General features: G+C 36.5%; 3 protein-coding genes across 3 annotated transcripts; 2 read left to right on the top strand and 1 right to left on the bottom strand.

Moving 5' to 3' along the window:
• Positions 1 to 121: 121 nt before the first annotated feature.
• LOC141622609 (mitochondrial import receptor subunit TOM7-1-like) lies at positions 122 to 552 on the bottom strand. Its single transcript, XM_074438631.1, has one exon. It carries the CDS (start codon positions 451 to 453, stop codon positions 247 to 249), a length of 207 nt encoding a protein of 68 aa, XP_074294732.1. The 5' UTR covers positions 454 to 552; the 3' UTR covers positions 122 to 246.
• Positions 553 to 4,018: 3,466 nt separating this feature from the next.
• On the top strand, positions 4,019 to 13,169 carry LOC141622610 (pyrophosphate-energized membrane proton pump 3). The gene is made up of 15 exons (XM_074438632.1): positions 4,019 to 4,226; positions 4,993 to 5,369; positions 6,782 to 6,985; positions 7,789 to 7,940; positions 8,054 to 8,201; positions 8,281 to 8,413; positions 9,151 to 9,323; positions 10,085 to 10,205; positions 10,344 to 10,525; positions 10,695 to 11,132; positions 11,240 to 11,404; positions 11,502 to 11,657; positions 11,745 to 11,856; positions 12,092 to 12,311; positions 12,852 to 13,169. Exons 2-15 carry the CDS (start codon positions 5,277 to 5,279, stop codon positions 12,949 to 12,951), a joined length of 2,397 nt encoding a protein of 798 aa, XP_074294733.1. The 5' UTR covers positions 4,019 to 4,226; positions 4,993 to 5,276; the 3' UTR covers positions 12,952 to 13,169.
• Positions 13,170 to 14,232: 1,063 nt separating this feature from the next.
• Positions 14,233 to 15,020, top strand: LOC141621169 (uncharacterized). Its single transcript, XM_074437852.1, has one exon. It carries the CDS (start codon positions 14,397 to 14,399, stop codon positions 14,865 to 14,867), a length of 471 nt encoding a protein of 156 aa, XP_074293953.1. The 5' UTR covers positions 14,233 to 14,396; the 3' UTR covers positions 14,868 to 15,020.
• Positions 15,021 to 15,627: the final 607 nt, after the last annotated feature.

Here is a 15,627-nt window from a genome sequence, read left to right on the forward strand (position 1 = left end):
GCTTTTCTGCACTGCAGCTGAACTATACAAATCTAGCATATTGCATTTCTAGAACCGCTTTACCGAAGAGGTCTTAACCATACACGATCAACACTCGGAAGATAATAAAATCAACAATTAATTAACATAAAATAGTCAAACATCCATAAAACTCCAATTCGAAACCAAATTACATGTCGACAAATAACAATAACGATAACGACAACGATAATAATTGAAAGACGATACGATTACACAACACGGAAATTAAACAGGAGAAAGAAGTTGGTAAAGAGTAGGACGAGGCTCAGAACGCATCCCAATGAAAATAATCAAAGGAATATAACCATAATGAACAATAACTTTAGCTTTCTTTAAACTCCAATTAGTCCATTCTTTAACACACTTAATCTTCGATCCTGCTCCTTGTTTGTTTGATCCTCCTCTTCCTTTGATACGAGCCGTGGGCGCCATTGTTGTTGCTGCTGCTGTTCTTCTTTGATCGGATCACTGGTTTTTGTGATTTGTGTGAGTGGCTTAAACCCTAACCCCTAATTTCTCCTCATTTTATAATGGTGGTGAAGTACATTCTAGGGACTTTGTTTTGGGCTGTTTACTCAATTTTAACTTTTCAGTTGCTTTGGGCTTCACAAGTACAACTAGACCTAAGTAATTCGGGGTATTTCGTTCGGGTTATTTTCAGGTCAACAATTTATCGGGTTATTTTAGGTCGGGTTATTTTGAATATGATCGCACCGGTTTGGATTATTATTTATTTCAATTCAGGTTGTTCTAGGTCACTTTGGATCGTTTCGCGAAGTTGGGATTTTTTCAATAATAATTCATTCGAATCAGTTTCGGTTTATTGGGTCACTTTGGGTCGGGGCACTTCGGGACTATCAGCTCGAGTTTGGATCAGTTCGGACCTCGGGTCAATATTATCGGATCGGGTTAGCTTTGTCAAGTCTAAGTACAACTCATTGCCATCTTCCTTTCATAAGAGGCGATTAAATTCAGGTTTTGAGGTCAAACTCAGGCCGGCTTAAATGAATTTTTATTGATATGCAGATTAATGAAGATTAGGTGATCATGTATTACTTGAAAAATACATTATTTAAAACGTTTTTTCCAGTTTGGCGAGATAGCTTCAATGAGTTGTACCATCCATGAAAAACTCTACTTTGGCAAAACGAAACATTGTCACGTCCACAAAATGTGGCCTGAACGCGCGAATCCAACAACTTCACTACGCGAGCGTTGTGCACCAGCCTATGTCAATAACGATGGGGTTTGGTGGGTCGATTGTTAAGCTGAAGGGCCAACTAAGATCAATAACGTTAGGGCCTAAGGGCATTAACAATAGACAAACCTTTAAGAGGTTTGTTCATGCGCACATGTTTAATATACAAACACATTTACCTACAAACCTCATCCCAACAATAGATAAACCTTTTCAAGGTTCATAATGTGGCCCACAATATTATTCCTCCTCTCACACTCTCTCACTACAAATCAACATACAATCTTGTAACTCTTATTAACTACAAACCTCAACACCTATGTCTAGCAATACAAACCTCAAAATTAGAGGACATGTCATCTTACAAACCATTGACAAACCTTCTATTGCTAGTGGGGTATTGGTGGATCGATTGTTAATATAAAGGATTATCTCAACTTTGTTAATTTTAGATTGGACTAGTACTTATAGGTGGTGTTTGACCTAACTTTAAAAGTGTTTTTGCAGTTGAAAAAGTATAAAATAGACCAAACACTATAAATTAGGGAGGATTAAAAGTGTTTTTTAAAAGCCAAAAGTTGATAACTAACCTTAAAAGTAGAAGTAGAAAATTGTTAGGCCAAACATAAATATTTATTAAAAAAAAACGTTTTTACAAAAGTTTGGCCAAACAGCCGGAATTGTTCCGAAAAGTAACTTGTGAATAAACTCGTTTTTAAAAGAAAATTCTATTTTACATAATCAAGGCCAAACAGCACCATAATTTGATTCTGATGCCTTCGAGTTTCTCTAACTCTACTTCGGTCATGTAAAAGTGGATTAACTCTCACATTAACGACGTAATGACTAATATCAATATAACTGACTTAAGCACACATTTATTTCAATGTACTTAACTACTTATTGTATAACTGTATTGTAAATAAAGTGAATGTTGGCAAAACTGTGCTGTTTTCATTTTAGAAATATAATTATTATTTTGGCACTCTATTACACTAATTTATTAACATGGCTACCTAATATCCCGGTTATTGAAATGAAAAAAAAAAAACTTTGAACTCCTGAGTCGAAAAAATCTCAAAATTTAAGTAAACAGCATATAAGAAATGAGAGGGGCATAATCGTCAATAATGTACTGAAATGAGTAAAATGCGTACTGCGAAAATCAACACCCTATTTAAATATGCGAGTAAAAATAATGTTAATTTTGAGTAAGACCTCGTTCGGTTGATGGAGGAATTAAATTCATGTGTTAGTTTGCAATTCATATGAATTTAATTACTACATCACAATTCACATGAATTGCAAAAAAGTATGTTTGGATGTCATGTGGGAATTTCTTTTTCCCATGAATTAAACTCCCATGGGTTGTTTGGATACATTATTTCAATTCACGTGATTTTGATCAATAAATAAAAATATACCCTTATTTAATACTATAAATTTCTATTTTTTTAAGGGCAAATTAGTAAATTTGGTGGGGAATGGATGTGGGAGTTTCCAATGACCATGAGGGGGTGGGTAATTAAACTCCCCCATTATGTAGGAGTTGTAAACTCCAAGGGAGTTTTAAATTCCACCATTTTAAACGTAATGTATTAGGAAATTTTTATGAATTGGTAAAACGTCATATATTAAAGTATGGAGGGAGTAAGATTTAGGGTAACCAAACAAGAATTCAAAAACACAATTTATGGGATTCTAAAACTCCCATGAATTAGAAGAGTAACCAAACGAGGTCTTGTATAAACCTGGATTTATGCGGAAATAAAATATGAAAAGGGTATATAGCAAAGTATAAAAATAGTCTTTATATACAGTATCCAACTAATTTTACGTGTAAATTACTTCCCCTAGACACATGGCAAATTGTAAGTGGAAGCCAACACTTGGATAATCTACCTGGCTAAATTTGATTGGATGACTGACATACAAGTATACAACACATGCACTTGGTAGGCCACTCAATCGAGTAAAATTGTTGATACAATTTTAATTCGCTTAAACTACTTGCTAATCCGGTTGCACTAATTATTTTATTAAAATTTATTTAAATAAAATAAAAAATTGACAAGGAAATTTGATTTACTTAGTTGTGAGAATAATATTATTATTTTACCGTTTTAATTATCTATATATTCTTTTGTAATCCTTTTATTTATTGTTATTATTAATCGTAACTCTAAATAATTATTGAGTATTTCATTTGATACGGAGTACGTGCATGTTTTCACTACAAATATACCTATTTTATCGTAAACTGTGTCAACTGTCGCAATTGATAAAGTCACGAGTGATGGTACTCATGACCCGAGTTCAAACCCGGGCTGCATCAGAGTCGCCCTTATATCTTAATTTACACAAAAAAAAGGATTATTATCGTACTCATTTTATTACCTCTAATACTCCGAACCATTTTCACGTTAAATATTTAAATAAATTGTTTATTGTTTATTATATGTACTCATCCCCTTATACTTAAAGAATAAGAGATTTTCCAAATTTTTCCGTCTAAATGAATTTGGCTATAATTGGGCTTTCATTTTACCATATCTGTAATTGAGCTTTTATTATACCATATCTGTAATTGAGCTTTTATTATATTATATCAATTAAATTATACTGAACTTTCCTTTTTTCACCCATTAATGCAAACCATTAATAATAATAAATTTTACAATTAAATTTCAAATTGAGTTAAATATCAGTTGTATAATTATTATTTTCTTTAATATTTCGATTCATTCGCGCGAGATCTATACTATAATTTTAAGTAATTGATCCCACATAAAATTTATTGAAATACCGTCTTTTGAAAATAAAAAATAAAAAATAAAAAATAAAAACAATGCACTCTCCTAGTAACTGAGACACCAAAACAATTCCATATTTCTACTTTCTCTCTCTAAAACTCTGTGAGGAGTTGCAGAACTGACAGAAGAACCGTTATTTAGCTACCGTATTTCCAACATTCTCACAAGATCTAATCTTCCATTTCATCATTTTCGTAAGTTTTTTCCATTAATTCTCTCAATTTCTTACATTAATCTTTAGATCGCTGTTAATTTTCTGATTTCTGTTGACTAATTTGATCTTTGTTTAATCGAATTGCATTTTTGAATTGATGTTGTTGATTGATTGACGCATGGTGTGAAATTTCATTAATTTGTGTTTTTTAGGGTTTTTATGTTGCTTTGAGATTGTTTATTTTGTTCGATTTGTTCTTGTGAATGTAGTAGCCGTACTGCCGTAGACGTTGTAGTTGAATGTTTAAAATTCTGCGAGACCGTCTCATGTTAAGATAATGTTAGACGGAGCCTATAACTACATTCGAAAATCACTAAAAAAAGAATGGCAAATTACCGATTATGTGAGAGGTCTCAAAATAAGCTTGTCATTTGACCGTCTCATATAAGAATTAGCGTTTTCTTTTTAGAAAAGAAGTGTATTATTCTATTTTGTTAAGCTTAATTTTTTTCGCGAATATTTGTATATTATCTGGTGAAAAGTTGTAAGCTTTTCGATAGTTAAATGACTGCTGATGTTATTTTTGTTTGATTCTTAATTCTTAGTTAGTCTGTGATAGTGACAGTAAAAGTTGTATGAACTCTATAAAGTATTTAAGATAAGATTTTATTGTATCATAAATATTTCACACTCCTATGTTTTTTAAAAAGAAAAATTAGTATTTATGTTTTAGAGAAGCGGAAAGTTCATGTCAATTTAGTATTTTGACCTAACCTAATGAGATTTATTGGGGTGTCATTTTACAGAGAAGTCAGAAAAGTTGGGAAAAATTGAAGTGGTTTGAAGTTAGAGGAAATTTGCGTTTAAGCGAGAACTAAGTGAAGTTACTAGGTTCATAATCGGGTAATGTGGGAGCTTTGGATTTGAAAGAGGTGATATTTCCCTGTTATCCGGACATCTTGGAATTGTTTGGGGGTTTGAGAAACAGCATTTCAAAATACAGCGACCGAGTTCAGGGGGTGAGTTCCCCCAAAGTGGCGAGTTCGGCACAATCCCTGTGGCCAGGAGGGTGAATTCCGTCCATTCCATCATGATGGCTGATATGGAGAGTGGTTCCTTGGGGTCTTACCAAGATAAGCCCCGTACTTTCCCAGACATGCGCACAAAACCTTACACTCCTTTGGTGAGACCTCTTTTTCCTAAGAGTGGCAATTTGGTGGACAAAGATGTTGTGATGTCTGTTTATGTGGGATTGATTTTGGTTTATTTTCAGCTTAGGTTTGTTTAACCTCATGCCATTTGGCTTCAGCAAAGATATCCATGGTTTTGAGTTTTACAGCGTTATACTTGGAAGTCTTGAATGACTAATTTATCCATTAGTCTAGTTTCTGTTTTTTCTGTATGTGTATATATATGAGTGGCTTGGCCCAATCAAGCGCGTCGAGTTGACTAGGTATGCTGTGAAAAGAAAAATTACTACATGTCCTATTTTGATATTGAATCCTGGATTGGATATTGATGGTAAGTTTCTTGGAAGAAAGGTAGAACGGGCGACGAGAGAATTTGAGAACTACAGCAGATGTGAGGAATTGGAATATTGAGAGAAGCTTTATTTGATTGGATACTCCCTCCTGGTGAAATTTTTATGTTTTCCATTTATGGATGTCTTAATCAAGTCTTTACATTTCCTTTCTTAACATATTTTTATTATATTACCAACAGACCCTTACAACACGAATGTGCAAGTGGGTCTTTAAAGAGTAGAAGAGAAAAAGTTACGGACAACTTTGTACTTTTGTTTTACACCTTCGACTTCATGCAAAAACCAAACGTAAAGAATTCACTGGGACGGAAGGAGTATGAAAACTAGGGGCTTGGGGGATCAAGAGATCTAATAAATACATATAATTGGTACTAAAGCTTAAGACCCCCCTTCCCTCCCGCATGCAACTACGTCCTTAAAGAGTAGAAGAGAAAAGTAAGGTTAACTTTATACTTTTGTTTTACACGTAGGATTTTGTGCAAAAAGAGAATGTAAAGAATTCATTGGCAAAATATTGGCTTAATATTTAGGAATAAAATGCTCTTCATTTTTACAAATGATTACTAGCACTATGAAGACCAAGACTTACGTGAGCGAATGTCATGCTATCAATTTGGACATTTGTACAATATATACTTCCCCCGCTCCATTGAATTATATACATTTTTCGAATAGCCCTCACATATGTTGAACAACTCAATGAAATGGAGGAAGTAGCATATTAGAGTTCATTTAGCTGATTCACATAGGTCTTCCTCTTATGCTTTCCCTCTCTCTCAATTCTTCCCTCAATATCTGTATAGTTGTCTAAAGAGGTGCCTGTGTTCCGGGTTGCTGTTGGCCTGTTCGAGGCCCTTCCGGTGAAGAGGATCTCTGGTTCCCCCGATGTTTATAGCTTCAAATATCAATACCCTGCTATATGGACGTATTTGGATGTGCATCATGTTTGATTATTGTATTAACTAGCGGCTTTTGTGCGTAACAATTTTGAGCATGTCTTTGAATGTACATGAAATGTGTTTCACAATACTGAACAGCTGTGTTTTGTGCAGGTTTTTCGCATCATTATGGGGTTAAACACTCGTGTTCTTTTTGTACTTATGCTTTTAGCCTTTGGAACTGTCTTCTATCTTGGAGCGCGCACATCCCCGATTATTGTATTTGTTTTCTCCATCTGCACCATTAGCTTTCTTTTGTCAACCTATCTTACAAAGTGGGTACTTGCGAAGGATGAGGGTCCTCCAGAGATGGTTCAGGTACAGGCTGAGCTAGTATTCATCCTATTTTTTCGCAGAGTCCACAATGTCCTTAAATATTAGTTTGCATGTAGCAGCTTAGCTGTTAGCTATGGGTTAGCTATGGTTTCTGTTTGATCGTTTCTATGAACTTTCTGTTCAAGAGCAAACTTATATGGCTGCTGCATTTCCTACATGATCATCATTAAATCAAAGTTTTCCCTTTTCAATGGAGCCCAAGACACATTATTTTTTTGGTCTTGTTATGATAAAACAAAGCAAAATGACTCGCTAAAATAGTTGCATTTTTTTTTCTATTACTGGTTTCAATTAATGTCCTGGATACCTACCGTACCATCTGAACTTGGTGAGCAAATTGGTCATTAGGTCAATATATGTTGATAGGACGTTTGGACCTCACTACTAGGCTCTTCCTACTAATTTTTCAATGAGACTTGAGTTTGTGTTGTAAAAGCTATGGTACTTGTCTTAACATTAATTTGGACTACCTCTTACAAATCAGTAAAATTATTGTTTGGATAATTCCGAGGGAGGGGAATGGTCCGGATGGTGCAGTACCTTTGTTTCTCTCACTTGAGAGTTGATCCTGCTAAGGGCCAATATGTCGTTTCTTCTCTTATCCTATTTCACCATGCTATTCAACTAGTGAAATATCTCATAAAGGCATCCACTGAGGCCATTTGTTATTTGGTTTGTATGTCAATTTTGCGGTCTTTTGTGAAGTATTTGGTTGATGAATGTCATCTGTCTCTTAATTTTATTTGCGGGTCTATCAACGTTTGATAAGCTTGTAATATTGCCAGATATCATATGCTATACGTGATGGTGCTGAAGGGTTTTTTAGGACTCAATATGGGACTATTTCCAAAATGGCAGTCCTGCTGGCAATGGTTATTCTCTGTATATATTTGTTCCGAAGTACTACTCCTCAGCAGGAAGCCGCAGGCATTGGAAGGTAATTTTATCTCATGCGCTCTGTTCATCTGCTGGCATACCTTTAATCACTAAATTTTAATTTCCAATATGTGTTACTCAACTCCTGCTGTTAATTCATGTGTGCTTATGCAGGGTTACATCTGCATTTATTACTGTTATTGCTTTTCTGCTGGGAGCATTGTGTTCAGGTGTAGCAGGATATGTTGGCATGTGGGTGTCTGTTCGTGCGAATGTTAGGGTTTCTAGTGCAGCAAGACGGTCAGCTAGAGAAGCCCTACAGGTTAATGATCTTTGTAATCTAGTAGCTAAAGTATGTCTATGCGTGTATCTTATACATCAACATGAAACGGCATGTGCAGATAGCTGTTCGTGCTGGTGGATTCTCAGCCATTATTGTTGTAGGCATGGCTGTATCTGGTGTTGCCATTTTGTATGCTGCCTTCTATGTTTGGCTGGATGTGGATTCACCGGGTTCAATGAAAGTCACAGACCGTATGTCTACTTTCTTTTCTATCTTTTTGGCGTTCTCTGTTTGAGGTGCTGCACAAGCCCGTCAAAACTTCAAAAGATGACCATACAAGTTATGATCTCATGATGTTTGTGTAAAGTTCATGCTTTTGTCATATTACCCTTTTCGTGAACTTGATACATTCTAAAGTCTTCAAGTGTTAATCAGTTTACAATCCCTTGTTGATACTATGGAAATAACTGTTTTGATTAATATATAAGTGACACGTGTAGCCTAGTAGCGCCAAACATATCAGTATTTCTTCATTATTCACCAATTGTTTTTTCCTTATGGCTACTGTTTGTTTTTATCTCATCGAATCTAGAGGTATATTCCATTTACTTGAAATGGGGATCCCCGTTTTAGCAGCAAAACAGTTTTACCTTGGTGTCTGATGTTTGAAATGATTCTCAACTTTAAGTAGCCCTATATTGATAAACTATAGCTGTATTCTCTGGTGACGCATCAAGGCATTATGTCTCTCATTTACCGCATTTCTAAACTCTGTTTAAATCCTGGATTGTGTTGGCGTAGTTATTGATTTCTTCTTTTTTGATTGATTTTTCTGTTTTTGAAATTTAAGGCCGTGGTGCCATGCCAAAAGAATACCTCTTGCCGGAATCATTATTTATGCGAATAAAATCATTTGTGCTGCTTCTTAGCTCACAAATAAATTCACATTTAACTGTTGGCATGAGGACTGACCTTTTAAATTATTCAGTGCCTCTTCTTCTGGTGGGTTATGGATTTGGTGCTTCATTTGTTGCTCTCTTTGCTCAACTCGGTGGTGGCATCTACACAAAAGCAGCTGATGTTGGAGCCGACCTAGTTGGAAAAGTTGAGCAGGGAATACCTGAAGACGATCCTCGTAATCCGGCTGTCATTGCTGATTTGGTATTTAATCCGCTAGTGTTTTTTCCCCATCTTTCTCTATCTGAAGTTTTATGTATGGTATCTATTGCCTTTTCTAATCTGGCCTTGTGGTGGGATTATGCGTCATAGTCCAATTTCCGTCTAAGAATCTTACATTGTGTGTGTATAAATACAAGTCCACTATAGCTTCTGGTCCTAGTATGATATCATTGCATTTCATGTGTTTGGTGGTTTAGTGGGGTTGTGGACTTGTGGCTGGAGACAATCAACAATTCAACATAGGCACATATTAGTTCGTTGAAAGAGAAGCTACCCGTGATGTTTAAATGTTTGCGGAATCACTTATTTTTCCTGCTATGTGAAGTCTTGTGGATGAGTCATTTTCATAGTACGAGGCACCAAGTTTCAGATATGCTGAAGAAGAATATATCTGCTAACTGTGTTGATTGTTTTATATTTTGATATTATCAGCAAAAACCACCTTAAGTTTTATGTCTTCCAATTTGTGTAAACCAACAGCAATAAAGTAACCTGTTTTTAAAACTAATTTGTTATGTATGGAGTATTGTTTACTTCTATTAATTTAAGATTACGTCCACTTGTCCAGTACTGATGTTGAATTGCTGCCCTGGACAGTGGGGCTTATAGTTCTATGCTATCTTCTCTTGTCATTGCTTGCTCATTGTGGAGCACATACTGCTTCATTTGTTCTTACATTTCAACCTTTATGGCTGAAGACTGAAGTATCATTCTGAAAGTCAAAATGTGATATGATATTACAGGTTGGAGACAATGTTGGTGATTGTGCTGCTCGTGGTGCAGATCTATTCGAAAGTATTGCTGCAGAAATTATAAGTGCAATGATATTAGGTGGGACAATGGCACAACAATGTAAAATTGAGGGTAAGTGTCATCTTTGCAGATTTTTTATTTCTACCAGTGTCTAAGATTACAAGAGACTATTACAAAACAACTGCATTTATGATTCTATTTTTTTTGCCTCTTGTTTTCTTATTGACCAACCACATTTTGTTTACGCAGATCCATCTGGCTTTATCTTGTTCCCTTTGGTGGTTCACTCCTTTGATCTTGTCGTTTCATCTGTGGGTATATTCTCAATAAGAAACACTCGCGAGACTGGTATAGGCATAGAAGATCCAATGAAAGTTCTTGAGAAAGGATATTCTATCACCATAGTGTTAGCAGTTTTGGCCTTTGGCGCGGTAAGTTCAAAAATCGGCCTTCCGAAATCTACTTTATGGGCTAGTCAGTAACTCAGTAACTTCAGCCTTCTGATGATCTCACTGGGCCCAATTAGTTGGATCTTATCTGACTATCTGGTTTTGATTTCTAAATATTCCTATTGTCCGTGTTTCTTGGTTACTTTTGCAGTCTACACGTTGGTTGCTTTACACGGAGCAGGCACCTTCAGCTTGGTTTAATTTTGCCCTATGTGGGTTGGTTGGGATTATAACAGCATACATCTTTGTGTGGATCACCAAGTACTACACTGATTATAAGTATGAGCCAGTTCGTACATTGGCTCTTGCAAGCACCACTGGCCATGGGACCAATATAATCGCTGGTGTGAGCTTGGGACTGGAATCAACAGCTCTCCCTGTCCTTGTTATCAGTGTAGCGATTATATCAGCTTTTTGGTTGGGCCGCAGTTCTGGATTGGTGGATGAAGCTGGAAATCCTAATGGTGGGCTATTTGGAACAGCAGTGGCTACGATGGGAATGCTAAGCACAGCTGGCTATGTCCTGACTATGGACATGTTTGGCCCAATTGCTGATAATGCTGGTGGCATTGTGGAGATGAGTCAGCAGGTTAATTTTAAAGCATCGTTATGCGTTTATCATTATCATAACTACATATATAGCGATGCCTGTGATCAGCTTATATGCTAAGTTAGTTGTTATATGCTTCTTTACAGCCTGAAAGTGTTCGAGAAATTACTGATGTTCTTGATGCTGTTGGGAACACGACAAAAGCTACAACCAAAGGATTTGCTATAGGGTCTGCAGCGCTTGCCTCCTTTCTTCTTTTCAGTGCTTACATGGATGAAGTGTCTTCGTTTGCCCGTATATCTTTTAAAGAGGTAGGAATACGTATAGTGTTGGGCGGATATGGTTATCCCTGTGAATTGGTGATGTTCTGCTGTTTGACTTAATTCTTTTCACTTTTTTCTCTTACAGGTTGATATTGCAATACCCGAAGTCTTTGTTGGTGGCTTACTAGGCTCTATGCTTATTTATCTCTTCAGTGCATGGGCCTGTGCAGCTGTTGGCCGTACAGCTCAAGAGGTGGTAACTGAAGTGAGAAGGCAATTTATTGAGAGGCCAGGTATCATGGTAAGTAATCATCTTCACCAACTTTATTACAATTTACAAACATATTCGGTGCTAGTTATTGATTATTGTCGTGAGTCGTGACTGCAGGATTACAGGGAGAAACCCGATTATGGTCGTTGCGTAGCTATTGTAGCATCAGCCTCGTTGAGGGAAATGATTAAACCTGGTGCTTTGGCCATTATTTCGCCAATAGTGATAGGTGGGTGCTACTTCTTTGATTGCGGTACCCAATGCGTTGTCCAGTATGCTTTTTTGATGAACACTTATATGAGACTGTTTCACATGCGAAACAAATCCATTAACCCTATATAACTAAATTACGATTACCTCAAAATTTAAGTTGGTCATACCTGTGAGACCATCTCATTCAAGGCTCACTAATGAATGAAAATTCCTGGCTTTTACAAATCACTGTCAAACTTGTGTTTTTACAGGTCTTGTGTTCCGAGTTCTTGGACATTATGTTGGGCATCCATTACTTGGTGCAAAAGTTGTAGCTGCCTTCCTGATGTTTGCAACTGTTTCCGGCATCCTTATGGCACTATTCCTGAACACTGCCGGTGGAGCTTGGGACAATGCAAAGAAGTATATTGAGACAGGGGCCCTTGGAGGCAAGGGTAGTGATTGCCACAAAGCTGCTATTACAGGAGACACGTAAGTTTATACGATTTATATTTGTCATACATCTTGACGATTCCCGTCTCTTACTGAAGTGCTCATTGTTTCAGTCATTTGGATTGGGTGTTTATCTATTACTCCCTCCATTTCATTGATTTCTCCCACTCCCAAAACGACAGAATACTTCAAAAGAAAGATACTTTGATAAACCCATTATGAGGATCTAAATCCGATTGTTAATATTTTGTTATCACTTGTTTACTGCTATTTATAATCAGGCTATTTTGCTATGTTACTCCGACACTTCACTTAAATGCCGTGTCGCGTGTCAGACACGTGTCGGTGTCCGACACGACACGACGCTTCGACACTTCAATTTAGACCACAGAACAGGAAAATTCACCCCAGATAACCGTGTCCGACACGCCGACACGTGTCGGTCGGTGTGTCTGAGTAACACAGCTATTTTGGGTCAGGTCTACTAGAATTTGTATTTTTCGGGTTTGGCTCAGTCTAATTATCAACAATGGCGAATATTCATATTCTGCCACTTGACTCACTATTATTCGGTTGCAGGGTGGGAGATCCGTTCAAAGATACAGCTGGACCTTCGATTCACGTCCTGATCAAAATGCTTGCGACAATTACTCTGGTTATGGCGCCTGTTTTCCTGTAAACTTGTCCATATCAATATTGCAGATTTAACTAGACGAGCACCATTCTCCTACCTGACATATTTGATGTAGTTTGAGGGTTGCTAAATTTGCGGAGATACTTATATTTAGTCACAGGAATTTTTGTTTCTCTTATATTTTGAATAATCAGCAGTCTCTTTTGCAGCAAATTACTACCTTATAAGTTATAAACTTATAATCAATCTACTCACTTTCTGAATACTTATTCTCAACACTTGAAAGGTAGATCCAGATACTAAGAAACTACGGTTCTGCTAATAGTTTATTTCGTCTTATAAACCTATTTGACATGAAATAACTCAGGCTAGATCTTTGCAACTGTTAATCTTTCAAGTGATCTTTTGTTACAAACCAGAAGAAAAACTTGTCAAAGTATTTGGAGATCTTAGTGAAATCTGCAATCACTGCCTTTCACCTTGTGAAACACCAGGCGAAAGTTTTCTGCATACTCGATAAGTAAATTGGTTAGCTTTTTGTCCTTTCACATTTTAACCATCGATATATTTACGTAACCGGCGAAAACTTCACAAGAAAAACTTATGATCTGAATTTGAATACCATCAATCATCACACTCTCCTAGTGCTCAATCAAATGATCACAAATTCTCATTTGTGACGGCCAATATCCCTCACAAGCTTGTGACGGGTCAAATAAAATCTACATGGAAGGATAAAGACAACTCATTTGTGATTCCCTAGGCATTCTACTTTTTGTCTTATTTACCCACATGAAAACTTCACAAGAAAAACTTATGATCTGAATTTGAATACCATCAATCATCACATTCTCCTAGTGCTCAATCAAATGATATTCGCAATCCCCTATATCAGTGGTATCAGAGCCGGCCTCAGAGTAGGTGGCCTGGAAAAGCCAGCCGTGACCCAACGAGGACGTTGGTCCTGCAGAAGGGACGAATGTTACAGGACTATGCCATTGCATTGTCCCACATCGATCAAATGGGGGGTTGATGTGGGATTTATATAGGACAAGGGCTCTACCACCCTTTGAGGTGGGTTCTCCTTTGTCCTATATACTACGCATATCAGTATATGCCAGTCAACTTAACTTATATATTTAAATATGTTAGTTTTCATTATAATTTTATCAAAATAAAATCAAAAACTTAATATCTCAATGTTTTTGCTTTGACTTTTTTCCTATTGAACCAGTCCTATACTATAAGACGGTCCTATAGAAGACTTGCTGGCTGAACTTTAATATACTTTGCTTGCATCCATAACCCATACAAACACCAACAAAAGCCCAAAAACCCAACTTTTAACCCAAAACACACACAATTCATCTTCTCCTCAACAACACAATTACTACATACACTCTCTTATCCTAATTTCTCTCTTCATTTCACCCCCAATTCATCCCAAATTAAAATCTAGGGTTTAATAAACTCCCCCAAATTTCCCAAAAATGGAGCAACCCAATTTCTCCAACACCTCTCAACCCCCACAACCACCACCATTACCACCTTCAAATCCCACCATTAACAACAACAACAACAACAACAACAACAAAAAGCAAAAAATAAAGATACCAACACCACAAGAACTAATAACACACTACGAATCCCAAGGCATGAACACACAAGAAGCTTCCATTAAAGTAATTGATGATCTCCAACACACTCTTTTTCGCGTAATCACTTCTAGAAAGGGTAGAAAAGATAAGTTTATGGGTGAAGCTTCTAGAAAGCTCGACGCAGCTTGTAATCGGCTAGCCATTGTTGAAAAGAAGGTTGATTCCAAACCAGGATATACTGAGAGTTTTGTTATTGGTGTCGCGGGTGCGTCTGCTGCTCGCGGGGTTTTTGCTGTTTGGCCGCAGGTTGCTGGCGGTTTTGTTAGTGTTTGGAATTCTGTTAGGGGGGTTAGTCAGACTTGAGTTTGGGTCGGGTTATTTCGGGTTTATTGTTAGTTCGAAATTGTTTGGAATTCTGTTATTGAGTCGGGTTATTTCGGGTTTATTGTTACTATACTCGTACTTTGTTTGGAATTGTTTAATTTTTAAATTGTACCATTTTAATAGGTCTTATCCTATGAATAAACTTAAATTGTTAACACAAAATCTCATTGAAGACGGCTTGTGACGGATACCATTTCCTCTCACAAAATATCCATGAGAGGTGAGTGGGGAAGCCCATGGGGAGTGCCCCACCTTGTCCCCTCTCCCTTTTTTGTGAGAGGTCTTCAGCACAAGCAAAACGCTTTGAATTGTTAAAAAGTTCGTAAGTCATTCTGTTAAATCGACATTGGAAAAGTATATTAAAAACTTGGTAGCAAGAAAAAGAGGGGTGAATGTTGTCATCTATCAGTTGATTATGCCGTTATTATGAAAACTCGTTTTACAATAAACTTGGAAGGCCGCTGTACACAAATACTCATATTCCTTTTAATCCAATTCAAATTATCCACTCGCTTTTTAAAGTTAACCTTGTTAAATTTTTTTAACATCGATTATATTTAGTCAAATTTTTAAAATTTATACGTAAAATTGACATATTTACGTTTGTTATAAAAAGAGGTTTTGGAAAATTATATTTTCGACGACAAAAAATAATACTCAATCTTATTCAGCCTATAGTTCCCTTTTCTCTAATATATGTGAGGAGTATTATAATGAAAGAGGAACTATATAGGCTGAA

This window comes from Silene latifolia, chromosome X, assembly GCF_048544455.1.
Source record: "Silene latifolia isolate original U9 population chromosome X, ASM4854445v1, whole genome shotgun sequence".
Classification (NCBI taxonomy): Eukaryota; Viridiplantae; Streptophyta; class Magnoliopsida; order Caryophyllales; family Caryophyllaceae; genus Silene; species Silene latifolia.

What these genes read in the sequence shown, in the direction of transcription:
- LOC141622609 (XM_074438631.1), bottom strand. Translation starts at nt 453, where the DNA reads ATGGCGCCCACGGCTCGTATCAAAGGAAGAGGAGGATCAAACAAACAA.
- LOC141621169 (XM_074437852.1), top strand. Translation starts at nt 14,397, where the DNA reads ATGGAGCAACCCAATTTCTCCAACACCTCTCAACCCCCACAACCACCA.
- LOC141622610 (XM_074438632.1), top strand. Translation starts at nt 5,277, where the DNA reads ATGATGGCTGATATGGAGAGTGGTTCCTTGGGGTCTTACCAAGATAAG. An exon ending in CGGCTGTCATTGCTGATTTG is followed by an intron (nt 9,324 to 10,084) that starts GTATTTAATCCG and finishes ATGATATTACAG; the next exon opens with GTTGGAGACAATGTTGGTGA. An exon ending in CCCGTATATCTTTTAAAGAG is followed by an intron (nt 11,405 to 11,501) that starts GTAGGAATACGT and finishes TTTCTCTTACAG; the next exon opens with GTTGATATTGCAATACCCGA.